Raw genomic sequence first — 24,352 nt, 5'->3', positions numbered from 1 at the left:
GACCCTCATCGCCATTACGAGATAGGAATAACCACGCCGCCCACGACTCGCTCAATGCAACCCCCATAATGACTACGCTCGCAGCAAACGACCAGGAGAACGCCGTCCGCCATCTGCACGCCGCCGCTGCAGGAAAGTCGCTCAATGCCGGCCTCAAGGGCTTCAACGCCAAAACACCCGGAAACAAAGCCCCCAAGACGCCATTCAAGATCCCTCTCAACGACGAAAATGCCGTCGGCAGAGCAGGAAACACCAAGGGCAAGGGCAATGACCTCTTTACCACCAAGACGGGCGGCAAGATAGATGCAAATGCCTTTGTTACGCCAGCCGGTACGACTAGAGACGACAGGCTGCGCAAACCGACAGCTGACGTGTTTAGGTCCACGAACTCGCGCGCCGCTGGGCATGAAGACGACCAACGCCAAGTCTAGGGCCTTCGCAACTCCAGCGCCTCTTTCTTCCGCTGGGAAGACACAGAAACTGAGCCCTCGCATGCGCCGACCCAAAGTCAAGATCCACCAGCCTGAAGTCGCCCAAGAGGACGAAGATGACGTGCCTGAGGTTGAATACATGCCCCCCAAGGAGATTCCGCTCCAAGATGACATGGACGAATTCCTTCCCAAGGACTGGACCTTGCCCAAGATCACCAACCAGGACATGGTCCGCGGTATCTGGCAAGCCTACCACAACCCAATCGAGGACGACGGAAGGACCCGCGAGCAGCGCAAGTTTGAGGAGGAGATACAGCAGGGTCGAAAAAAGCGTGATGAGCAAATGGAGAAGGTGCTCGCTGCCCAGATGGCAAAGGACGATGCTGAGACAAAGGAATACTATGGTATCAAGGAGCCAAAGAAGGAGGCGCCCAAGGCACCCGCTGCGCTCAGGACGAGAACGACTGGACCATCGACTATGCGAGCCAGATCTGCAGCTGCCGCTCTCTCTCCGCCATCGAAGCCCAGCTATGCTGCTCCAACCGCAGCTGCAAAGTCGCGTGTGCCCACTGGACTAGTCGCAAGCCGGAAGGGAGCAAAGACTCCTACCCAGCTCACAGCATCTCGCCAAGCATCCGCTGCAGCAGCTTCCAAGAGCACCATCGGCTACGCTCAAGGCCGCGCCGGACGCGCTGCTCCAGCTGCTCGAAAGCCTCTCTCCAACGTTACCAAGCCAGCTCCTTTCTCCGCTGCTTCCCGACCTGCCTCCTCCACCCACATCCGCAGTGCGAGCACCAAAACGGGTACCATGCGATCTCGTGGTCCCATGTCTCGTTGCAGCTCTACCGCCACCGACGCTACACTCATCACACCTCCAGAGGAGGAGGAGGAGGAGGAGGAGGAGGAGGAGCCGCGCCGCACAGCCGAGGATGTTGAGCGTGAGCTGGAGCTATTGCTTCTCTCCCGCTCAGACGACGAGGACGATGATGCGTGGATGAATAGCTTCAACACCCAACTACATGGTGCGGATCCTCTCGAGGAAGATCATGAGAACTTCCAGCTCCAGCTCCCTGAAGGACTTTAGGTTCTGAAGTGTGGATGAGCTCAAAAGTTCGGCCTGAGCCCTTGAGTCATGTCCGTGGTTGTATTGTATTGGGTTTGGAGTACCGGTATTGGATACCTCTTGTTTATTCGTGAATGATTATCTGGGTCTGCGTGCTATCAGAATCGATTACCATGCGTAATACGTAGTATAACTGTACTTTGTACCGCTACACATATCACTGTCACTACTGCAAATCACTTCTCAAATCACTTGTCGAATCACGTACAACGACATGTCATCAAGGACAGTTGACTAACTGCTTGAAAAAGAGCATTTCATTAAGGCATACCCAACGACTACCAAGGAAGCGACCATGCGTTCCGTCCAACCAACGGTTTGCGCTTGCCTGTATCATGCATAGCATTGCTCTCTGCTCCATTCTTCGTTCATCCAGATCGTTCGTAGCGAAAAACTGCGGAAGACAAGAAAATGGAAAGCCCCTAATATCCACACAGCCCGGGCCGAAAATGCACGCTTCTGGAAATTCCCAGCAGAGAAACACCGTGAATGCGCCATGCTGCTAAAATCAAGAGACACTAATGTGATATGATGAAACGAATTTGAGCGTCGAGGACCGCCGCGTATACGAGTGTTCGTGATATAGTCGTGAAAGAGGACGCAATTTATGGATGCAGTGTGTGGTTGTGTAGATTAGATTTACTTTCTTCATCGTTGCGATGATGCGTGAAGTATTGTGTAGGGAAGTTGGGGTGAACCGCAGTACGCTGTGGACTAGGACTATGTGGAGATGACTTCGTCGACGGCGTACAGATTCTGGTTGAGAATCTTGTTCATGGTGAACATGTGAACGCGGTCCTGTTTGAAGACTGCGCGCATGGCGTCGTCGCATCGAATCTGGCGCTTGTCGGCCGGGTCTTGCAAGTCGCGCTCTTTGACGTACTCCCAAATCTTCTTGACGGTTTGTGGACGCGAGAGCTGTGTTTCGCCTAGGAGTTCAGAAAGGGCTGGGGAAAGAGCCATAGGTTTCTGGACAGTGGTTAGCTCAATTCGAAATGGTGATATATAGTCACGGAGAATAACTTACGTGGAATCCACCTTTCCGGCTTGGGCTCTTCTTCTCGCCCCCACTCCCTGATGCGATGTCGCTGTCATCCTCGTCTTTGATGCGGGTAGAGCTCTTCTTCTTGGTTTTGGTCTTCTTTGGCGCAGGTGCCTTCCGCTTTGTATTCCCACCGCGTGTCGCCCTACCCATGCGCGCGTTCTCCTCAGCCTGTAATCTCGCCGCGAAAGCTGCATCGTCATCCTCGTCTTTGACTTTGGTTTTCTTAACCTTCTTCTTGGGAGGTGCAACATCTTCAACCTCAGAGAGCACTGACTCGTCATCGCGCGGCGATCGCTTGTTGTGGGAGACGTCGGAGGTGTCGTCGTTGGAGGCCTTTGCGCCGTTCTCGACAGTAGGTATGGGTTCAGAAACCTCGGAGCCGCCGTTCTGCTCGTTGTTGAACTTGTCGAAGCGCTGCATAATGAGCGTGGTGATTTGCTCCTAGTTGTTCATGTCAGGTCATGCCGTCGTATGTCATGTCTAGCTTCAAACCTTCTGCTGCGAAAGGTCATCCTCGACTCTTTCCTGAAGACCCTTCCGTATGCGCTTTGCAGAAATGGTGTTGATGTCGCTGGCGCGTAGGATCTCGTCGATGATGACCGAGTAGGAAGCTTGCACTGCGGCGGGGAGGGGCTCTGCCGCGACACGTTAGAATATAAAGATACGCGTAGGAGGCTTCAAGTGAGTACCTACCTGCCATGGCTGCGATGTTTCCTTACTCCACAGCAAGAGCTCCCACAACTAGCGATGGCACGCTAGGGTAATGATCGCTGCGAGGACCACTCTCGAATCCACCAAGTACCGCGGAGCTCAGATCCAGCTCCGACCTCCGTGGTGGCTATGTCGTGCAAACAAACACAAGCTGGTACCAGCGGCTTGGAACCAAAAGTGGGATGTGTGATGCAGACGTAGGTGGTGTATATTAAGTGTCGCGTATGGCGAGCGAGTGGCCAGTCTCTCACTTGGCGACTAGCAATAGTGGTTGCGGTATAACCTTCAAGAGGTGAGAGACAGCCAGCGAAGGTGCAGCCGAGTTGGGTCGGGCGCCTCAAAACGGTAGTTCCGACGTAGCGGGGTCCAGTCAGCGAGAAGCGACGCTAAATTGTGTCGGAAGGGACTCAAAGGTAGAGAAAGATGGCAGGGCAAGTTGGGCGCTGTCGCGGAGATGAACGGGGCAAGAAAACAGGCACTAAGGTTCATGGATGGTTGCAGTATGCGCGACGAGGTGTGAAGTTGAATGCACGGGCGCGGTCTAGCTCCAGGTACGGCGCCGACCATGGAGGCTGGGGAACCACGACCATCTCCGTAGTTCGACCCGACAAGAAAACCGAACAAGCCACTCTTGTCCGTCTTCTCCAAGTCATACAAGCACGCACAAATGTCAAAGCCATGTTTTCTGTTCGTGCATCGCATCGTCTGCACCACCGGCGGGCTGCATACTCGCCGAAAGCGGTAATCTACGTATGCCACTAGTTGGGGATCTAACAGCCTCGTTTTCCAATCGTTCCAGTCGACGTCATTTGGACGATCTTGAACCTCTTCACATGACCAGACACCCCACTCCGTACATCTGCTTCTCCACAGCACTCTTGATCTGGTACCAATCCGCTCTTCGTTCTGCAAACTCGTATACTTCCTCTGCTCGAAATATCCCATGATATCGATCCGTGTCTGCGATAATCGTAGCAATCTCCTTAGCTTCCTTTGCGTCGATGAGATATATCTGAGAGAGTTCGCGAAGCGCGGCGAAGTATTGCATGAGAGGCTTGTTGCGTAGTGAGACGATGTAAGCATTGTAAGCGTTCATGTCGCTGTCCAAATCGATTAGTGCCTGTAGGTCTTATAGAGTATGTGTCGTACCTGATGAGTTTGATAGCCCCATCCACACTAACTCTCTGGCGTTTCAAGTGCTTGCAGAGAGCAGTGAACAAGCGCACACCCACTTCTTGATTGAAAACATCCAGGACATTCTTGTCCGTGCTACCGATGAGCATGTTTGTATGTGACGACACCACCTCCACAATCTTTGTAGCCGTCTGGCTAGGTCCGATATCAGACATCTGAACCTGGCCATTGGGTCCAACAGGGGGATTGAAGTCGGACGGGTGTTGAGTAGTACCACAGAGATACTCCACTTCGTCCATTAGCACATCAATACCCTTGTTGAGACCTGCAGCAACCCGTTCATCCAACATGGCTTCGAACCGCTTTTTCTCCTTGGCAGCAAGACTGAGGAAGTCGTCGCGGTCCGTGAGGTTAGCTGCGACAAGCTCCTGGAGGTAGAATACTTCTACCATCTGCTGGATCAAGTCGCCAACGTTGACAAGCTCCAAGAAGGCTACTAGCGGTGCAACACCCTCTTTACTATGATCCGCTACCTCTCGCGGCTTGTAGTCAGCTAAATGGCTGACAGCCTTATCAAAGCCCAATTTCATATGACGGTTGCCCAGGATCTGGACAAGGTTGATGAAGATCTGCTCAGATTGCTCCTTTGCCTCTTCACCAGACTGACCACCAAGTCTCACAAATCGTGCAGCTCGTTCCAATCCAGACTTAGCCATGTGTGTCAGATTCAGAGCCACCTCAATGCTAAAAAGCGATCGGATGCCTTCCAGCCGAGAATTCATGATTGCTGCTTTGGCGGCAAGCTCGGTCGTCGGAGCTTCGATTCGCGGTGTAGGCGACCGATCGCCCGGAGCTGGGGTACCAATCCTTGAGGTCGGCTCCAGAGTAGTACTGCCATTCACTCCAGACATGTTTTCGGGGGGCTTGCTAGCACTCGACCCGCCAATAGTGGGGAGTACATTGACAGGCATCATGACCACCTTCTTGAATGACGACAAAAAGTCCTGTTTGACAGCTTTCCGGTTGACGTTCGCCATATACAGAGTTTCCGTGCTTTGCTCTTCCTCCATCAGCCGCTTCTCCCAAAGGTCGACCTCTGCAGCCGATTTTCGTTTAAAATAATCTAGTTCCTCCTGTAGATAAAGGTCGATGTGCTGCTCGAAGCAACGAGACACAATGCGCATTGCCTCTTCCCCAAAATCTGGCTTGGATGCTTTGGTAGGATGCAAGGAAACTGCTAGTTGCAATGCTTGCTCATAAACCCCCGCAACCGCTTTGAGATACGCTTCAATGCTTATATCGTGAGCCTCGTCGAACAAAGTTGTGATGTATTCGGCAATGACATCGTCCGTAACACGCTCGAAAAAGGTTTGCAGTACGTCGACCGCAGGAGGGAAGACACGGTCGATGATGCCCGCTTCTTCGTTGAGTGCACTCGCCAATCCTCTGAAGAATTCATGAGATGGTTCCAGTGTTAAAACCTCGTTGCGGAGGCAATCTGCAGGGTCACCGAGCTTCTCCTTTTCCAACATCAATGGGTGGTTGTGAATAAAAGAGTCTAAACATGCCGCGCCTCCGTTCAGAGCCACCAACACTGTAGCAAATCTCTTCATACGTCCATCGAAGTCTTTCTCTGCATAGCCTTGCTCGAATTCTCTGAGCACAGCGTTTTCAAAAATGCCAGTCATGGTGTCTAGCTTCTCCTCCCGCTGACTCCAACCTTGTGCGTAATCGCTCTTTGCAAAAATCTTGAGCTGCGCCAGCATTTGAGCCTGTTGTTCGGGATCGCGATAAGCCCGAAAGAGTACAGGATCCGTGTGGCTTCTTGACCGCTCCAAGTCATAATAAAATGGGGCCAGTGCGCCGTAGACCTTCCCATACTCTTGTCGTGCCATGCCTCTAATAGAACGCACATTTGACAGAATTTTTACAGCCGCCTGCGGGTCCACAGTGTACGAGCTTGGGGCCAACGTTCCGGAAGATGACAGGGTCATGTCATTGAAGCCCTTGTCCAATGTAGTAGATCGTGGTCTATTTCTGTGTTCTTGCGACTTCCGCAGCATGTCCTCCTCTATTGTGGCATCAAAAAGCGTCATGCTTGTCTTTCCGGGTATACCGTCACCTGGGGGCATCCCGTTGGTGCTACCGTTGAGCGCAACGCCAGATCTACGGGCCTCCTCTGCTCTTTGTGCCTCTAGTTTCTTGCGCATCGATTCATCAAATCTACGCTTTGCTTCGGCCTCATTCCAGCAGCCCATGCTTCTAAGTCTTTGTATCCACCTGGTGTCATCGTACACCATCTCGCGCATGCGTCTCGAGGTGCGTGCGAAACTGAACATATCGGCGACAGGTAGGTAATCGAGGATGGCATTGATGAGCTCTGTGCTATCCAGTCAGACACACGATACCATACAGCACTGAGTTCATACCGGCTGGTAGTACAGCTTTTGAATCGTCGTTGACCAACTGCGTGGTTCTTAAAGACGCGAGGACGGACTGCTGCGTCTGGGGCACAGCCCGCTTGAAGTTGGACTTGGTTGTCATGGTTTGGATATTACGGTAACGACTGTGTTGGTTGTGTACGAATGAGTGTATTTCCCATCATCGGGGTTCAGTGATGCTTCGCGTGGTTGCTGCGGGGCGAGGGCTATTCGAAGGGTGGAGCAATGACCGCTGGCGTTTGGCGGCAGGGTCTCGTAGATCTAACATGTCGCAGCGATTGATCGCCCGGCAGCTAGAATCTGTCTACAACAACAACATGACGTAAACAAGTCGAAAATGAATCTATTCACTGCAGAGCTCTCAACTCTGCATGTTGAGAAGACCTGGGTGACAGGCATAGTTGCACTTCATGACCTGGAGCATGGGCGCGCACGCGATCTCGAACCGGAGCGCAAAACAACACGTTGAAGGCATGGAAGAGACTAGGAGTCGGCTGCAGCCACCACCGCAGTAAGACCTGAGGATACATAATTCTATGGAGATGGTCTGATAGGCAAGCAAAGCCGTCGAGATGGAGCTTCTCCTGAGGCGAGGCTCAGTGCACATGTGCAGTCAGCGGTTGTGTCAACCTGAACTGTGTATGCTTTGAACAGTACTATGTCTCGTCGTATGTATGGTGGCCGTGCGCGTATAGGATGAGTTGCGCGATTTACGAGATGGGTGTCTCCGCGAATAGACATCAAGCTCTCTAATGTTTAACACTCAACATGCCTGGCTACAAGCGCAACGCAAACCATGAGTTACAGCCAAGCTGGCTGCCTCCTGGTCTGGAATTACTCAAACAGACTCAAAGTCTCCCCAGCCAAGCCTTCCGTAGTTGAGATCGTCGCAGATCTTGTTGCTATTGTAGGACAAGGCGCGCGTGGTACCCGAAAGGTTATAGCCCCTAGGCTTGGAGGACTACCACCACTGCACCGTCCTTTGTGCTCGACTCAGACTTTGTGAGCTCTGGCTGTGCAGCCGAGATGCTGAGTGGCAATCTGGGAGGACCTCGGAGGCTCTGTCCGTAACTTGGTATTACTTGCACGCAGAGGCGAAGAGGTCCTTCAGCAGGCAAAAGACGTCCTGCTCTCAGGGGCACTGCAGGGCGACCTGTAGGGCTTTCCCAGACATATTGCAACAGCAACTGAGTGGTTGAAGACTGTGTGTGCTGATTATTGGTGAAGGGCATCGGGGCGCAGTCGGCCAGTGAGGCAGTCGGGCACATTGGGAGGGCGCGCGACGGTCGCGACCACGGGCGACGCGACGACGCGTAAAGTTCCCTGTCTTGGCCTCGACCACTTGTGCAGTCTGTCATCCGCAAAAGGGATGAAACGGAGACCCTGGCTGGCTGTCTCTTTGGCTGACGAAGGCTCTTGAGACGTCAGTGTGAGCACACTCCAGGTGTGTACCTGCGTCTCCGAATGCGGGCCGACCGATCCAGACCTAGCGCGGACTGGCGGCGTGGCTCGAATGAACGTGACAGCGTGTCTGGGAGCCGCATCCGAGAACCTCGTGATCTTGTGTGGCCAGCGCATGTGGCTCTGGTGGCCCGGGCATGGGCTGAGACGCGGTGACGCGCTGTCCCTATGACGGCATAACGGCTGTTCGGCGAAGCATGCAGAAGGCGTCTAGAAACCGCTTATGAAAGGTTGTGAAGGGTTGGTGCTGGGTTTCGGGCCTCGACGCGCAGGGATGTGGAGAGTGAAGCAGCGAATGGGTTCGGCTTCCGCAGCTTCTAGTCTCCCAGGACCTTCCTCACACACGCGCGACAGCTTATGTTATCAGGCACGGATGCCAGGCTTGTCGACGACTCTTTGAGACACCGGGTCGACGAGGCGGCGGCACGATTGGCTGTTTCACGTGGAATTGTGGGGATGACAGCTCTGTCTTGTTCCATCCCCTTTCAGACGCCGTCCAAGAGTCATCCCAGAGAAGCAATGTGCAATTGCTTCACTTCCAGTTGGTTGTGCTTGCAATACGTACCGAAGGGCCACGTACGGGGACTGGGTGCCCTTCTGGCCCGTCCGTTGCCCCGTGGATCATGGAGGACACGGCCAAGGTAGACGTCAGTATCATGAGTTACTGGAGGACCATGACTTCAGAAGTTAAATATATATGTCCCAGCATTCGGTCCACTGTCACAAGTACTGACACTCCTGTTGCACCGCTACCATACAAAGCCGCGTTTGTGAATCTTAAAGTCTCACACATAGTCTCACTTCTACCCACTCATAAGCACACCTGCACCAACCCGAACACCGCCCCCTACCACAATCAACACTACCACATCAATCCCAATCCCAATCCAAATCCAGCAACATGTTGTTCGCCATCTCCAGACCCAAGATTCCTGGTGAGACCCAGCCTCTTGATGGTGGTCGTAAGTCATTCCCAAAAGTATGGTTATTGAGTTCCTTTGCTAACTGCCACAACAGGCAAGCCGCTACCCCAGTCCGACAGATGAAAGAAAGGCTGCGCCTTCTCAACCAATCAGCCACCACCAACGCCAATCTCCTGCATTTTGGGCACACCATACGTTCTGTTTCGGAAACCGATTTCGCATTCGTCACCACGATCGCAAAAAGCACCTCAGCATGTTGCAGTGCAACAGCGTCGCTTTTGTTTCGCAACCCGGCAGTTGTTCCCCTGGCCCCCGTCTGCCCTGTTAGCCGGTCCGAGATGCACCATCGTCAAGATGCGAGTGCGAGGCGCAGCACCACAGCGTCGACCGATTGGGAGAATGCTGCCACGGGCTGTGTTTACTCCGGTCAATGACAATGGACACAAGAGTCATCAAAAACACGACCTGGGGCCATTACTTATCGATGGGCTCAAACTTGCAAAAAGATGCCTGGAGTGCCTTGAGTGCGCCGTGCCGCGGTGTGGCTCTTCGACTGCGGCTGTGCAAGCACCATGTGCTCGCGAACTTCACCAGCCCAACTAGGCACCAAACATTGGTTCACCATTTACGGACCCCAATGGCCGCTTTTCTGCCTGGAGATTCTGCCCTAGCCCGCAATTCGAGTCCCTCACCGTGGCTCTGCTGCTAATCGGCGGTGACTAAAGGAGTCACCCTCGGGGTGGACAGGGCTGTTAGCCTTCTAGAAGGACGCTAGAACGAATTGCAGCCTGGTTGTCGCCTTGATCGTCAGGACACACCCAATGAGCTATTCGATCTTCTGCTCTCGTGGCGCAGTCATGGTTCTTTTGACATGGAATTGAATCACCGGAGCAGATTAATCTCAACCGTTTCTGCGTCATAGCCTGAAAGAAGGCAGTCATTGCCTGTTCCTGGAAAGAGTTGAGGCTACGACAAGCCTCAGGATGTAGATAGTTATATATTCGAGCACCTAAGGTGTGAAACATCATCAATCACAATCCAATCTTCCAATCTGCCTGCATACCACATCAACCACAGCCCGCAACCTTCAGCAACGCCAATCTATATCTCGACCCAACCGCATATACATCTATTCTACCATCACCATGAGACTTGTACAGAACAACGATCTTGCCTACCTCGAGCCCCAGCCCCGTGACGGTGGAGCGCCAAACCCAAGCGCAAGACTATCTTCCCCAATGATGCTCTTCAAGGCACCAAAAGATGGCAGCCAGCCACGCGATGGCGGCTAAGAGACTTGGAGTTGACTTCAGTGTGTAACCTGTCTCTTGACTTATACCACACTCGATCTAACGTGATCCAGATAATGACTCCAATTCTCCGTTCCACTAGACGACTCGGTTCCATCCCATCATCCTTCTCCAAACTGAATCAGATTGGGTTGATGGACGTCTACGCCAACAACTCCTCTCGGCCTTGGGCACAGCCAACTATCGTTACCGCATATTCTTACCTCTACCTCCACTACTACCTCGAGGCCGACCTGTTACAATACTTCGTACTTTCAGCTGCATTTCAAGCGTTTGAGGCTTTCTTTTTTGTGTACAACAACAGACTGTACAATGGGCATGATAGCGATATCTTTTCTGGGATTCTAGACGGCGTTTTTCTTGAATATGGAGCAATCCTATAGCATTGGCCATCGCTTTGGCGCCTTTCAAGCCTGGCAGATAGGGATTGCGTTGCAGCATTACTGGACTTTGTTCCGTACAACATGTATCATAGAATAGATAATGGGTGGCATAGTAGCGTGGCCTTTACGAATACAAACCACGAAGTTTGAAGAAGCTGAACCATCCAATATGGCGTATCGCGGACGTGATCGTGGTCTTGGAGATGAGTTCAAGTCGATGGGATTGTCGAAGAAGAAGATAGATGGGGCGTTTGCATTCGCGTATCTGCAACTTACCCCACGCTGCCGCCTGCCCTAAGCCTTGGCAAAGATAATGGGATTACATGCGTGGATGCACCTGCATGCTTGCTTCTTCCCCCCATGGGTGCGAGCAAGATACATATGGGCGAATGCGTCGCAAGCAAGCCTCCAGGCAACCTTCAAATCTTCCGATGCGACACCTGACCCCCTCTTCACAGACTTGCAGAATTCGTCGTTGGATTCGAAGATGACGTTCTCCCGCCCATAGTGCTTCGATTTGCGGACCCCGCAGCAGCAACTAGACGTTAGTCACAGAAACCCAAAAACAGAGTCACGCACGCGCACAGCATGGAGTTTTTCACGGCTCAGAAAGCAACGTGCCGCCTAGTCGACCAGAAAGAGCACCGTCGGCGCGTCGTGCCCAGGCGCGAGTAGACTACTGGTGCTTAACCGCGATGGTGTTCGAAGGAACACGATCTGCTGGCGCGCAAAAACGGAGCACAGTCCTTAAAGTCTTGCCCTTGCGCCTGGCTTGCTGCTCGCGGAAGAGCCAAGAGCACGGTCAATATAAGAAGTGTTGTGACTGCCATCGCGTCATCACTTGGGCCTTTGTTCAATCTCCTCCGCCTTGGCCAAGTGAACACCGCGACTTCACCACTGTTTGCGCCGCCGAACACGCTCTTGCAAAAGTAGCCTGCTGTCCTTCGTATTCCCAGAAACCTACCTCAAAGAAGCTCGAGCACCATGACTACTCGGCCAAACGAATACCAGCGCGTTGCGTCGCATGGGCGCGGAGGTGCTGGTGAGTCCCTGCTTTCCTTCACATCTTGAAGCGCAAATCCACAATACCTGGGTCATCAGCTAGGCTTGCACATCTTTGTAGCGCAAATGCGCGTCCAAGAACTACCGCATGTGGTCAGGCAGTCAACATCCCTCATGAAGCGCTCTACAGATATTTGCCAATTTCTGCTTTCGATTGACTACTAACGTACCAAGGCAACATCGCAAAAGACGACCCTACCAATTACCCAAAGCCTGAGGACCTCGTCACCCCAACGCTCAAGTCGGACAAATACACCACCGGCCGAGGTGGGACTGGCAACATGGCGAAGAACGATCCCCAGCACCCTGAACTTGCACGCGCTGCTCAGGACGTCGAAAGTAAACCTCATCCAGAGCCCCAAGGTCCCAAACACTACGGTCGTGGAGGTGCCGCAAACATTATCGGCGACGCACAACCTGCGCAACGAAAGAGTGCCGAGGCTAAGCGCAAGAGCGAGGACTCTAAGCGCGAGGATAACGGAAAGGGCCTGCTCGGCAAGGGCAAAGACTTGTTGAACAAGCTGGGCAAGAAATAGGCCTGATCAGACTCATGGTCGGCGAATGATGCTACATTGTGGAACATGGTTCACACGAGCTGCCCTGGAGCCGCCGACGGGGCTTTCGGTTTCTTTATATGGTTCATGATATCCCAGGAGGTGTAAAGCTTTCTAGTAGGCAGAGGAGTTGGTGGTATATCTTATTATAACGCGGGAAAATGTCCGACTGGCACATGTTAGCCAATCGCTTCATTGTCTTCTTGATGGCTATGCCTGACAGACCGTTTCTTCGATGTGTAAGGCTCTTGTACTGATCTTCTTAGAAAGGCGCTCTTACCCGTGATATCATAGGATGCCAGTTGGGCTTCCATTCAAGCTAAACATGCTGCTGGAACTTCGTGGGTGGCTTAAGTATGCCGCATCATCACATTTCCCGATTACATCACTCTTACAGCATTTCCACCGTCGGCACACCAGAGCTCGTACACTACTACTTGCTTTTCTCACGAAAGCTAGCAATCCCGACAGTTTGTCTTTTCTCAAAAGGGATAATGCTCTGATAGGACAGTGCTGCTTATTATCCACGGAAGGCCCATAAAGGGTCCTCGGCAACAAGCAAGCGTCATGCGGGGGGATTTGCGACATCCACCCACAGCGGGTCCTCGTCCTCCCGTGGTTACATCAAGACCTCGCAAACCCGCGTGTGGCACACGTACAATCTCCAAGTATTCTTCTCAATCATTGTCGTGTAATATCCAGGGAAAAACATCTGAACCCAATTGCCGAGATCAGCATATGCACGTACGAGCCGTCTCTGCAAACGTGGAAACAGAATAACCCACTCCACTCGCGCTCAACTCCGGTTCCCGATGGCTCGGTAAGCTATCAATGCAGTCCGCTGCTCATACATCACCTGTTAGGGTCTTGCCGTTATGGAGGGTCGTCCGATCGCTATGCTGTGGCTGCAGCTAATGCCTCACAGCAGCTCACATGAGGTACGCGCTTTAGCGGGGTGTAAGAAAGTGACGTAGAGCGGCCAGCATACTCTGAACACGAGGAAAGATTGTCGACAAGAATACTCATCATGGAATCTCTGGGATTGTTGTATCATATATGGAAGAGGCAGAAAAACACGCAGCACACAAGCCAGTTCGCATGGCGCATCCTTACTCACCTACCCTCCCGGGGTTTTCTGTATGCATAGCATCGGTACTATGCCAGCTCCAGGCCTTCTTCCGCTTCACACCGTCCATTCGTAGATAAGTGACCCCGGTGAGCGGCAATGGACCTACCTAGCATGCGCTCTTGTCCGAGAGCGTGAGCCTTGGAGTCTTAGGGATGATGACACCCACTCCACCACACCGTATCTGCATAGGTAATGTGGTTCGTTCAGGCTGCGACAATTACGCCTGACTCCACGACGTGGTCTGTCACCATTGGTCTGGGAGAATCTTTGTGCAGCCTTCGCCTTCCAGACCGTTTTCTTTTTGTTAGCTAAACATGTCATTCGGCTCATGGCAGGCTGGGTGTCGGCTTATGTGTTAAAGTTGTGGCACGTCCCGCCTGTGTGGCTTACTGGCCCTATATACTTGCCTGCTTTCTGCAATTCTCTGTTGTTGTGTACAAACTCGACTCTCAGCACTAGTAGAACACCAGATTCGCCATCGCTCAGTAAAACATGTCAACTACTACGACGGAAATGGAGACAGAAACCTACGTGGATACCTGGGTTCACTACCACGATGGCGGTGTCCCTGGTCGAAGACCAGTCCTCAAAGGCATCGATGCCAAAGAAACTTTCAACGAACTACCTAAGATCGACTTTCAACGCATATACTCAGACAACCTTGAGGATAGGAAAGAGCTGGCCAGAGAAGTCGGCGCCGCGTGTCGAGATATTGGATTCTTCTATGCAGTAAATCATGGAGTGGATGATGACATATTGGAGGGCACATTCGATGCATTGAAGGAGTACTTTGCACTACCGACAGACGTCAAGATGGAGACTCACAATCAAAAGACCGAGAAGTTCAGAGGTTACGAAGCTTTTCTCGAAGGAAAGCTTGATCCAAGTACACGAGGAGGTAACGTCTTTAGTGGCCTTATCTAAAACAGCTCGTCTCTCTAACAACAGCATGTAGATCTCAAGGAAGGCTTTCTAATGGGGGAAGACTTTACAGACGAAGAGCAATTATCCCTCGTCTCCTCCTTGCCCCCTTCCCCACAAACCTCACGCAACCAATGGCCCACCCACCCCTCAGCCCTCTTCTGGCGCCCCGCAATCTATCGCTACTACAAAGCCATGTTCGAATTCAGCAAACGCATGCTCCACATCTTTGCACTCGCTCTCGATCTCCCCGAAGACTACTTCGATACCATAACAACGCATCCCATGACCAACGTGCGCGCTGTCCACTACCCACCTCAAGAACGGCAGAGCGACGTAGGCATTGGCGCACATACAGACTTTTGCTGGTTCACACTCGTCTGTCAGTCCAAAACTGCCTACCCGGCCCTCGAAGTGCTGAACGGAAATGGTATCTGGGTCCCCGTACACCCACAGCCCAACACATTTGTTGTCAACATTGCCGATTTCTTGAAGTTAGTCACGGGGGGCTCATGGCAGAGTACTGTGCATAGAGTAAGGAATATCGGTGGCGAGGAGAGATATAGCATGCCTTTCTTTTTTAGTCCGAACGAAGACGCAAAGGTCAGTGTTGTGCCGCATCTGAGGGAAGAGGGTGTACGGTATGATGAATTTGGTGTTGGCGAGTATTTCCAGAAGAGGTTGGATATTGATCGGAGGACCCATTTGGACGGGGATGTTGAGAAGACGGAGAAGAAAGAAGAGAAGAGACCAACGAGGGAGAGGAAGGACAGTGGACTTTAAATATGCGAGCGTCTTTTGGGGGTTGACGAGACAATTTGCAAAGTGTATTTCGGTCTTTAGATATCCATGAACTAGTTATTTGCTTGAGAAATATTACGCTTCGTAAACACACGTAGTCATATTATCAGGCATGTCCATTTCGCCTTTTCGCTTCTTCTAATGCGGTTCGTAGCCGCTCTTCCTTCTCCGCGTCCTCACCACTCTTCCTCATCTTCTTTCGCGCCAACTCCACAATTTCGCCCTCGTTGCTGTCTAGCACACGAATTCTCCTTTCAAATTCCTCCACTAACTCCTTCCTAGCTTCTTTTTTCTCAGCCTCCAATTCTCCTATACGTTCTGCGTCCGCCTTATCAGCTTTCACTTGTGCAATTTCGGCATCTATGTCGGCATTGTTAGATTCAATCTCCAGCGTATTGAAGAAGGAGAGAAGAGCCTTGGATGAATTTTTCAGGGCTTTGAGAGTCGATTGTGCGTGAGAGAGAACCTCCGGGTCGCCAGTACCGTCCTTGAGATCTTTGATAGCTTCAATGACGTAGTCAATTTCTTTTTGCTCATCGCTCACTGCATCGACGACGATCTCCCCAATAATTCGGACAAGCTCGCTTATACGCTCAGCCTTCTCGCGTTTAACTCCAAATACGGCTTGTTTCTCAGCGTTCTCAAAGTGCTTCTCTACGATTTTCATCTGGCTGATGTTGCCAGCGGCATACAGAGGTTGCGTCTCGGTCTTTTTATAGCGTTTGTCGCGCTCTGCAACGAGCTGAGCAACGCTGTCGTGTCTCTTCTCGATCTGTTCGTGAACATCCCTTAGCAGTTCGAAGCAGTCTTTCGTGCTTGGATCATCTGTTCCCTCTAGACTCCTGAGTCCACGTACAGAGGAATGAAGTAGCTGCTTAGCTTCGACATACAGATCCATGAGGACCTTGATCTCGCCATGTAGGCCAGTGAAGACCGGGTCGAATACGGCGTCCACATAACTCTGATATTCGTCTCTGTCTTCTTGTGCTTTGAGCTCCGCTTCTTTCTGCTTGAACTCTTCTTCGAGCTGGTTCATCTCTGCGTACGAAATCTCATTGCTGTTGAATAAATCGTCATTGTGCTCCTCGTTCTCTTCTTGGCGCTTGCGACGAGCGTCATCCTTTTTGCGGCGGCTTAGAGATGCTGACTTCTCCCATGTCTTGGTAAGCTCTTCGACCTTGCTGGATTTTGACCCAACATCCGCTAGCTTAGCTCTAAGGTCCTGTATCTGGCGGTTTGGAAGGTCCGAATCGATTTGCTTCGACAACAGTCTTTTGAGAACTTGATTGGGATCTTCTTTCGATGGTGCAGCGGTGGACATTGGGCGACGTGGAGTTAGAGTCAATGGCGCGGGCAAAGGAACATCTGCTTCGCTACTGGACGGTTGAGCAGCAGGCGCCTGCGCAGTCGCTCGATGAGCTTCGAAAAAGATCTCATCATGTCCCTTGCTGCTCCTACGCCCTGACGGTGAAGCCACAACTGGAGTATTGGAGAAAGACATTGTTTGTCTGTGCCTCAGCTGAGGAGGGTCGACAGATATGCTAGCAGGAGGAACGTATGCCTTGTATTGAGGTTGCACCTGCTCTTCGGGCAACGACTGTACTGGCGTTTTGTTCGTGTCGTCGTCAATAGAGCTTGTCGGGGTTAGGATTGTTGTTGATACTACCGAAGGAGGTGCCTTTGGAGCACCCTGGTAATTCTCAATAGGCGGTATCGTACTCTGACGTGCCAGAATAGGTCTTCCACCAGGACTATATTCATAGTCGTCTTCATATGCAGACCTGTGCGGAACTTGTATGTTCAGGTCCTGCCTCCTGGTGGACATGTCTGAAGCTGCACGAGAGCGCGCAACTTGGTCTGTCTCGTGCGGCACCTCTGGCACTACTGGAAGCGTTTGCGTTGAGGCGTCAAAAAAGTTGATTGCCCGCATGCTAGACTCTACCTTCATGAACGCTGTGAAAATCTTCATCTTCTCTTCAACTAGTGGTGCTGTTGCCTCACTACGAAGCATAGCTATGTATCGCTCTAATGAGCCAACGTACCATGGGTCGATATCCGAGATAAGATCAGAAGGGGTGGGTTTCGGCAACTCTCTCAGCTTTTCGGCTTCAAGTTGGCGTTTCAGCTCAGCGATAATATTGTCACGCTCCTCAATATTATGTTCTTTGCCTTCCACATCTTCTTGCAGTCTTTCAATTGTCATGTTCTTTTCCTTCACTAAAACCTCGGAATTGGCAGTGGCCTGGTCTGCTGCTGTTCTCATAGTCTCAATTTGCGCACGTAAGACGATCATCTCGCTCGTGCTGTGCGTCTTGTTGGCTTGATACTCAGATGAGAGTTTCTGATTCTCAGCTTGTAGTGCCTCAATCCTCGCGTGTAGTTCAGCACTTTCCCGTTCTGCATCTGCGCGCAGCTGACGGAGAAGGTCATCCTTCTCTTTCAACTTCACAGTATAATCATGACTGGGGATTTCTGCATCTTGAAATTCATTGTTATTCTGTGATTTGAAATGATGCTTTGGTTGTGTCGGGGTGTGTTGTAATGGATTCCATCCGCCTTCGGTCATGGCAGACTCTGTTACGAACACAGCAGGTTGATGAGGAGGCTTCGTACCGTGCATAGGTTTTGGTGTAGTTCTCAAGGGCGCTACGATGGCATCTTCTACTGCGAACCCTTGGTTGGGCGACGGCGATCCTTGTTGCTCAGCAAGACTTGTCGTTACAGATGGCGGTGTGGGTGTATAGCCTTCGTCCCACTCGCTCGAACTCACGTGTGCGGGACGTACCGCAGGACTAGGAAATCCATGCGTGGAGGGAGGAGATGGACCGTGGGCAGGCAGCTCAACGCTTTCCGGTTGGATAGGCTCGCTCTTCTTTTCCTCTCTCTTTACTCCGAAGAGTTCTTCGTCGTCGATTTCCTCACTGCCGCCCAAGTGTTCCCAATCAGAAGGCGCTCCAGCAGCTAGCACACTAAACCTCGACTTGTCATCACGGGGTGGAGGTGGTATAGGTAGTTTGGATGCAGGAGGTTTTGGCGAGGATGTCTTATTCTCTGCTCGCTGTGCGTAGAGATTGGCAAGAGCTATGGAGCTCACGGAGTCGGTGCGCCCAGACACGTGCTGGTAACCAGACGCGGAGCTTACACTCGGACGATTCGATATCGGAGACACGGGTTGACTCGGTGGGCTTGGCTGATGGTAGAAATTAGACGTAGCGGTATCAATTCGATTGAATGGCTTTGGTTCTTGAACCTCTTGGTTTGTTGTCTGAGAGTACTGCTGTCCCGAGAAAGAACTTTGTGTTTGATTTCCTGATTGCGAGGGCTGCTGGTGCGGCTCATACGTCTGTGCTGTATTGTGTTGATAATTGGGCCCAGGCGCTGGAGATGCAGACTGCCACGGTCTCTGGAAGTGCGAGTCTTGTGAAGGCGGCTGACCGTGCTGTTCATACAGTGAATATCCGTGTTGTTGCTGTACGGGCTGTTGATGCGATTGTGCTTGTGGATATACTGGTTGTCCGACTGGCTGTTGCTGAGCTGGTACCACACTCCCGAAATGACCTTGGTGTTGATGTTGCTGCTGCTGCTGTTGCTGCTGTTGTTGTTGTTGCTGCTGCGGGTATTGGCCTGCCGATTGCTGCAACTGGTGAGGTGTCTGCGATGGTGGTGGGTATTGATCAGGCGTTGGATATCCGTACTGAGGTTGGTGGTGCTCTGAATGTTGCGGGCTCTGTAGGCTATGTCGTGGAGGCAGAGGTGGTGCTTGTTGCTGCTGTGCACTATGATAACCTTGTGGGTAAATACCAGTGTCCACGGTTGGCCTAGGTTGCGTGAAGCTGTTTGCGCCGCTCTGGTGGGGCGCATGCTGTGACTGCTGCCATGTTGGAGCTACTGGGGGAGGAGGAACGTATGCTGGTGCACCATGTCCAGTAGAAGGTGGCTGTGTGTAGGCCGGCTGCTGCTCGTTCGGACTTGTAACCGTGGAGGGCTGTCCCGTACCGTAGACGGAGCTGGGCCGTCCTCCTTGTGAAGAAGGGAAGTTTGGCCTGCCAGGTGTGGTAGAGGGCGGAGGAGGAGCTGCTTGATGATAGGGCTGTTGTGGCGCTCCCTGCACTGGATACCCTCCCTGTTGCGCATGAGGAGCGTACCCAGTGTTCTGTTGCGGTTGTTGCGACCAATTCTGCGTGCTCTGCTGCTGTTGCTCTTGCCGTTGGACTGCCGCTGCGAAGCCATAGGGTTTCGGCGGAGGCGGAGGAGGCTGATCCTGCTGAGGCGGAGGTTGGTATGAATGATGCTGCGCCCCTGGCATAGTGCCATATGTGCCTGGATTGTATCCTCCCGTCCCTTGTTGTTGCGCTTGATTCCATGGGCCTGATGTGTGTGTTGGCGTCGGCGCAGCCCATTGACCGTGGGCTTGGGGAGCGGATGTTTGGTAAACCTGAGAAGCTTTGCCATCATGTCAGCGCCTCGCTACGTAGATATGCCCGATGCTGAACAGACATACCTCCATATCCAGGGGGCGGTGGTGGCACTGGTGGAGGGCCAGCCTGTCCGGTGAAGCTTGTCGTGCTTCCTGGCCGCTGATAGCCTGGGGCTTGCCCGTAGTTCTGCATCGCGAGTGCCGTCTCCTCGCGCTACCTGCCCGGTTTATGTGTGTCGCAAGGCGTGGCAGATGGTCTTGGTTGGGCGCGTGCTCTCGAGATACGAGCTGAAGTGCCTGTGTGTATTAATAGGCTCCCCAGAAGTGTGATATGCACATGTACGGCAAGTGCTAGAGTTGGATCACGAAGCGAATTGAGATAAATCGTATGGCATTGATGTAGATAGTAAGTACAAGAAGGCTATACCGAAATACGTCAAGCTGTGCTTCGCCTACACGGCACAAGGCTGAATGCTCGAGTCCAGGTGTGCAGGAAGTGGAGTGGTGTCACAGCCACGCGGTGATCTGCATGTGCTCTCGTCCCCGCTTCCCGTTGCCTGGCTTCCTCCTGTCTTGGCCCTTGTCTTAGCAAAACCAACTCGCTTTCTTCTCAACATCGTCGTTGCACACCAAAAGGCGAAATCGAGTGCATTCTCGAGATAAGATCAAACCACAGTAGATTCGTAAACCCAAACAGCCGCCGTTACGTTCAAATCCTACTTCTCCGTCTCTGATCTGCGATATGCGCAAGGACATACTCCACGTCCATCGCAATCGCTTCCAGTGTTTCTTTTTGCTGGACCCCTTTCGGAGCCTTACGTGTCATGCCTCCCGCCGTACTCAACGTCATCTGCGTCACGTCAACATACATCCACTAGCGCCTGAAACACGAGGCCTACCATATCCCAACGATGACGGTCGTTGTTCGCAGAGTCTGCTCCAATGAGCCTTTCCAATGAGACGTAGGTGCCCTCTGTCAGCTTCTTCCCTTGTCGCTGCTTCTGGTTTGCATCAGGTGTTGATCCAGACTCCGCGCTGGAAGGGAAATGGTAGCATTGGGAAGAACCTCGCATCTTCATTCGACTCGTCTCTTGTACGATCTTGACATCGCCGAATGATGCATAATCAATCGGAAGCTGAACGGTGAATGATTTGCAGAGCACAGAAGGAGCCTCCTTCTGGTATGTGTTTGCTGTGACGACCAACACATGGAATACACGGTCTTGTAGTAAGCTAAGACCAGCGACCTTGGGCATCATATGGAACATTTGAGATACTAAGATACTTCAGCAACAGTCTGGATAGACGCATAACTCTCTAGATGAGAGACTTACTAAACATTTCTACACTGTGAATTTCCTTATGGTGACCTGAACGCTGTACAGCTTTTAATAGTTCTTCGTGGTCCCACTTCAAAAGTTCGATGGCGTCGAAAACGCTCGGCGTATAGGTAGCTTCATTGCGACTGTGGTCTTTTGCTAGCAGGTCGCCCAACTCGGAAAACTTGACATGGGTATTGCTATGAGTAGAAGTCCTGACTGCCCATTTGGCTTGGTTCAAGTCTTTGATGCGCTTCTCGACCGAGACTGGGACAGGAATATCATCGTTGCTCTCCGTAGCGTTCAATGGAGGCATCATTACATTCCCACTGTCGGGGCTCCAGGTCCCGCGGTTCTCAAAACCTTCATCGAATTGAATTTTTCGTACTTCGCTAAAGAGGCTGTCGAGAAAGTGCACTAAGCTTACATTATGATCTGAGGCAGCGTTGTTATATGCCTGATGATGGGGCAAATCGAGCTTCTTCAGAGGATTCAGGTTGAGATATTGACGTTTTGGCGTCGCTGTGGTGATGACCGTAGTGTCACCAGGCATGGAATTAGCATCAGCATCTTGCCCGACATTGTGCTGGGATCGTAGTGTCTCGGGCTGGACAGGATTCCTTGCATCGACAGGTTGTGCCATGCTTCTAGCGGAGCGGATGTCTTGGAAATAAGCAGCAGAATACAACAGGCCGTTAACTTAGATCCGCTGCAGTCGTTTGACAGGTGACAGGGCAAGTATGTTGAAGGCCTAGACCGCTGAGATGCAAAGAATCGTCTAGTACAGCGGGTAATCGTTGCGGCTACCAGCATATAGATCAGCTGCAACCCATCCTACTTGAGCCAATTTCTTACGTACATGAATAGGTGAGCCACAAGTTCGCACAAGGACTGTATGTGGCGCCAGGCGCGAATAGTGTGTAATGCGAGCGTGGTGACTAATAGGTGATACACCACCTGCGCATGTGCCGCGATGATCTAGAACGGACTGGAACTGCACAGACTGTATACAGAGGAAGTGTTGTATGTATTGCAGAGGCGATTGGTAGATGCCAAGCAGAGGCTTGATGGAAAACGCGACGATAGAGGACGAAGTTGTAACACTGAAACGGAAGATCGACAAGTACAAGTGCCCTTGATTGGCTCGTGCCTGTTTGTGTGACGCTACGATGTGCTAGCTGGAAAGCAGCCAGTGTTTGGTTTGAACTACATGCTACCTAGATGGAACACAAATACTGTCTTGTAGGCAACCTACAACGATAGTGCGTATTGAGTTTCGCGTTCTGAGATTTACAAGTCTTTGGCATGGAGATACTGGGTACAATACTTAGCTGGCAGGCAAGCTACCTAGCAAGCGCGACATAGGCTCTACTCTTTGCTGTGCTCTAGCGACATGACACAAATAATATCCTTTATCCCAGGACTACGCTCTTCATTCACCGAAGGTTGCAGATATCCCTTGTAATGAAAATGGCAAAGTATGCGACTTAAGTAATGCAATTCCGTTCGCTAATAATTCTTTGGAAGCGTATTGAATAACAAACAGGTAGTGTCACAAGACTCACTCAACATGCGTTAAAACGGAATTGGTCCATGAATTAGGAAGGCTTAAAATATGTGTGAGACTGCCACAGGTGCCTAGTGTACTTAAGTACAGGGTGTGCGTGTAGAATTAAGCAACAGATCAGTAGGTGCCCTTCTGATCTATCGACTCCATCACCATTGGGTCATAGAGAGAACACGCAAATGCGGGCCGATATTCACTTTTGAATGCCGAGTCAGAAAAGCCGGTTGTCTAGTCCCGAGATCGTCCTGCTGTCAGTACTTACGTTCCGCGGGCGTCAGACTGATAACACGATTGCTCCTCGGAGCTCACAGCCAATGTCTGCAGGACCCTCGCTCGCAGTCCCCACCCGGCAATGGCAGGATTCTCGTACCGGACGTCTGGCTCAACTGTGGTCTCGACTAACTCTCACTGGCAGTGAACTGCGACTTGGGTACTCCACAGCACCTGCATAATGCATATATCCTTGCCTTTGCCCATTCAAACGACATGCCGAAGTGCCAAATCTACTACCATAAGCTGCATGCCGATGCTTGAATCAGGCGACAACACAAAATCAGCTGTTTTTGTCATAGTGAAATCTTGTGATAATCTCCCTCTTTTCACGCGGAATGTGAACGAGCCCGCGGGCCATAAAAGCCACTGTCCGCGGTAGGTAGACAAAGGTCCTCATAGTGTATCCGGAATCCGAGCGCGCCGCGGATTAAAATCGACAAAGGCTATTGCTATGATGTAGTCATTTCAAATTGTGGCGTCTTTGCTTGCCATGTCGGGGGCGTTCAAGTGTGGGTGGACCCGTTCGCTCTATTCCTTTGAACGTGCTGTCGATCGGCAAGCGCGGGCCCGGTATATAACGCGGACGATAGACATTGTCGTGCGGCGTGGACTCACCTGTCACGTGATACCGATTATCGATTGAATCCCTGCCATGAGGAGCTGGATCAGCATGCCAAATCTTCGATGTTGATGAACATGGATAAATCTCTCAAAATCCACTCAGCACGCTATGCCAAGCGCATAAGCTCGATGTTGCTCGGGACGGACGAATGAAATAACTCCGCCCTAGCTGCTAGCATGACTTTTACTACAGTGGCAAATTAGTTACTTCTCGGATGCATGCTCTCCGTTAGGCGCCATTGAACCCGCCTTGGGCAAGCATCGAGATCGCCTCGTACGATTTGTGGTCATGTCGATTCAAACGAGGCTGACTGCCTGCCACACTATACAACGAAGCTGGTGGAAGGGTCCAGACCATCGCCGTTGCCAACTTTCCAGCCCCCATTTGTACGAGAGAAATAGTCAAGCACATAGTGTTGTTCAAGCGAAAAGATCTAGATTTCCTATGTACAAACTCCGCGTGCTCCTGCAACTGCCCACATGCTCGCCATGCAGCAGTTCCGTGTATTCTCACAGAATACCCCACGGGAACTAGGCTTCCCATACCTCTACTCCGAAATGGCAGGTCTCCTGCATGCAAACAACATCCATTCAAACGGCGCAGGCTTTGCGCATCTAGAAGGGCCCATCATCCAACTCCAACCCCTCATTCTGTCAGGCAGGGATCCGTCCTCGGTATAATCACTTGGTAATCGAAAGGTCGACTGATTGCGTTTGGGGTATCAT

At 51.8% G+C, this 24,352-nt stretch overlaps 9 protein-coding genes across 9 annotated transcripts; 5 read left to right on the top strand and 4 right to left on the bottom strand.

Annotated features, from left to right (window-relative positions):
• Positions 1–68: 68 nt before the first annotated feature.
• Positions 69–1,515, top strand: AA0111_g9192 (hypothetical protein; the record flags this gene model as incomplete). Its single annotated transcript, XM_028655723.1, has 2 exons — positions 69–330; positions 380–1,515. 2 exons carry the CDS (start codon positions 69–71, stop codon positions 1,513–1,515), a joined length of 1,398 nt encoding a protein of 465 aa, XP_028503252.1.
• A 759-nt stretch (positions 1,516–2,274) lies between these two features.
• AA0111_g9191 (hypothetical protein) lies at positions 2,275–3,299 on the bottom strand (the record flags this gene model as incomplete). The annotated part of the gene is made up of 4 exons (XM_028655722.1): positions 2,275–2,523; positions 2,582–3,040; positions 3,092–3,234; positions 3,293–3,299. The coding sequence occupies 4 exons, from the start codon at positions 3,297–3,299 to the stop codon at positions 2,275–2,277; spliced, it is 858 nt and encodes a 285-aa protein (XP_028503253.1).
• Positions 3,300–4,139: 840 nt separating this feature from the next.
• On the bottom strand, positions 4,140–6,988 carry AA0111_g9190 (hypothetical protein; the record flags this gene model as incomplete). Its single annotated transcript, XM_028655721.1, has 3 exons — positions 4,140–4,410; positions 4,460–6,824; positions 6,874–6,988. The coding sequence occupies 3 exons, from the start codon at positions 6,986–6,988 to the stop codon at positions 4,140–4,142; spliced, it is 2,751 nt and encodes a 916-aa protein (XP_028503254.1).
• Positions 6,989–10,414: 3,426 nt separating this feature from the next.
• Positions 10,415–10,561, top strand: AA0111_g9189 (hypothetical protein; the record flags this gene model as incomplete). Its single annotated transcript, XM_028655719.1, has 1 exon — positions 10,415–10,561. The coding sequence occupies one exon, from the start codon at positions 10,415–10,417 to the stop codon at positions 10,559–10,561; it is 147 nt and encodes a 48-aa protein (XP_028503327.1).
• Positions 10,562–11,946: 1,385 nt separating this feature from the next.
• Positions 11,947–12,560, top strand: AA0111_g9188 (hypothetical protein; the record flags this gene model as incomplete). The annotated part of the gene is made up of 2 exons (XM_028655718.1): positions 11,947–12,004; positions 12,199–12,560. 2 exons carry the CDS (start codon positions 11,947–11,949, stop codon positions 12,558–12,560), a joined length of 420 nt encoding a protein of 139 aa, XP_028503326.1.
• Positions 12,561–14,199: 1,639 nt separating this feature from the next.
• AA0111_g9187 (hypothetical protein) lies at positions 14,200–15,411 on the top strand (the record flags this gene model as incomplete). The annotated part of the gene is made up of 2 exons (XM_028655717.1): positions 14,200–14,605; positions 14,663–15,411. 2 exons carry the CDS (start codon positions 14,200–14,202, stop codon positions 15,409–15,411), a joined length of 1,155 nt encoding a protein of 384 aa, XP_028503325.1.
• Positions 15,412–15,535: 124 nt separating this feature from the next.
• AA0111_g9186 (hypothetical protein) lies at positions 15,536–20,039 on the bottom strand (the record flags this gene model as incomplete). The annotated part of the gene is made up of 2 exons (XM_028655716.1): positions 15,536–19,872; positions 19,931–20,039. 2 exons carry the CDS (start codon positions 20,037–20,039, stop codon positions 15,536–15,538), a joined length of 4,446 nt encoding a protein of 1,481 aa, XP_028503324.1.
• A 667-nt stretch (positions 20,040–20,706) lies between these two features.
• Positions 20,707–21,808, bottom strand: AA0111_g9185 (hypothetical protein; the record flags this gene model as incomplete). The annotated part of the gene is made up of 2 exons (XM_028655715.1): positions 20,707–21,122; positions 21,181–21,808. 2 exons carry the CDS (start codon positions 21,806–21,808, stop codon positions 20,707–20,709), a joined length of 1,044 nt encoding a protein of 347 aa, XP_028503323.1.
• Positions 21,809–24,106: 2,298 nt separating this feature from the next.
• Positions 24,107–24,307, top strand: AA0111_g9184 (hypothetical protein; the record flags this gene model as incomplete). Its single annotated transcript, XM_028655714.1, has 1 exon — positions 24,107–24,307. The coding sequence occupies one exon, from the start codon at positions 24,107–24,109 to the stop codon at positions 24,305–24,307; it is 201 nt and encodes a 66-aa protein (XP_028503322.1).
• Positions 24,308–24,352: the final 45 nt, after the last annotated feature.

This window comes from Alternaria arborescens, assembly GCF_004154835.1.
Source record: "Alternaria arborescens strain FERA 675 chromosome Unknown contig_25, whole genome shotgun sequence".
Taxonomy (NCBI): domain Eukaryota; kingdom Fungi; phylum Ascomycota; class Dothideomycetes; order Pleosporales; family Pleosporaceae; genus Alternaria; species Alternaria arborescens.
The sequence above is the reverse complement of the archived record's forward strand: the minus strand, read 5'-3'. Positions and strand labels throughout refer to the sequence as shown.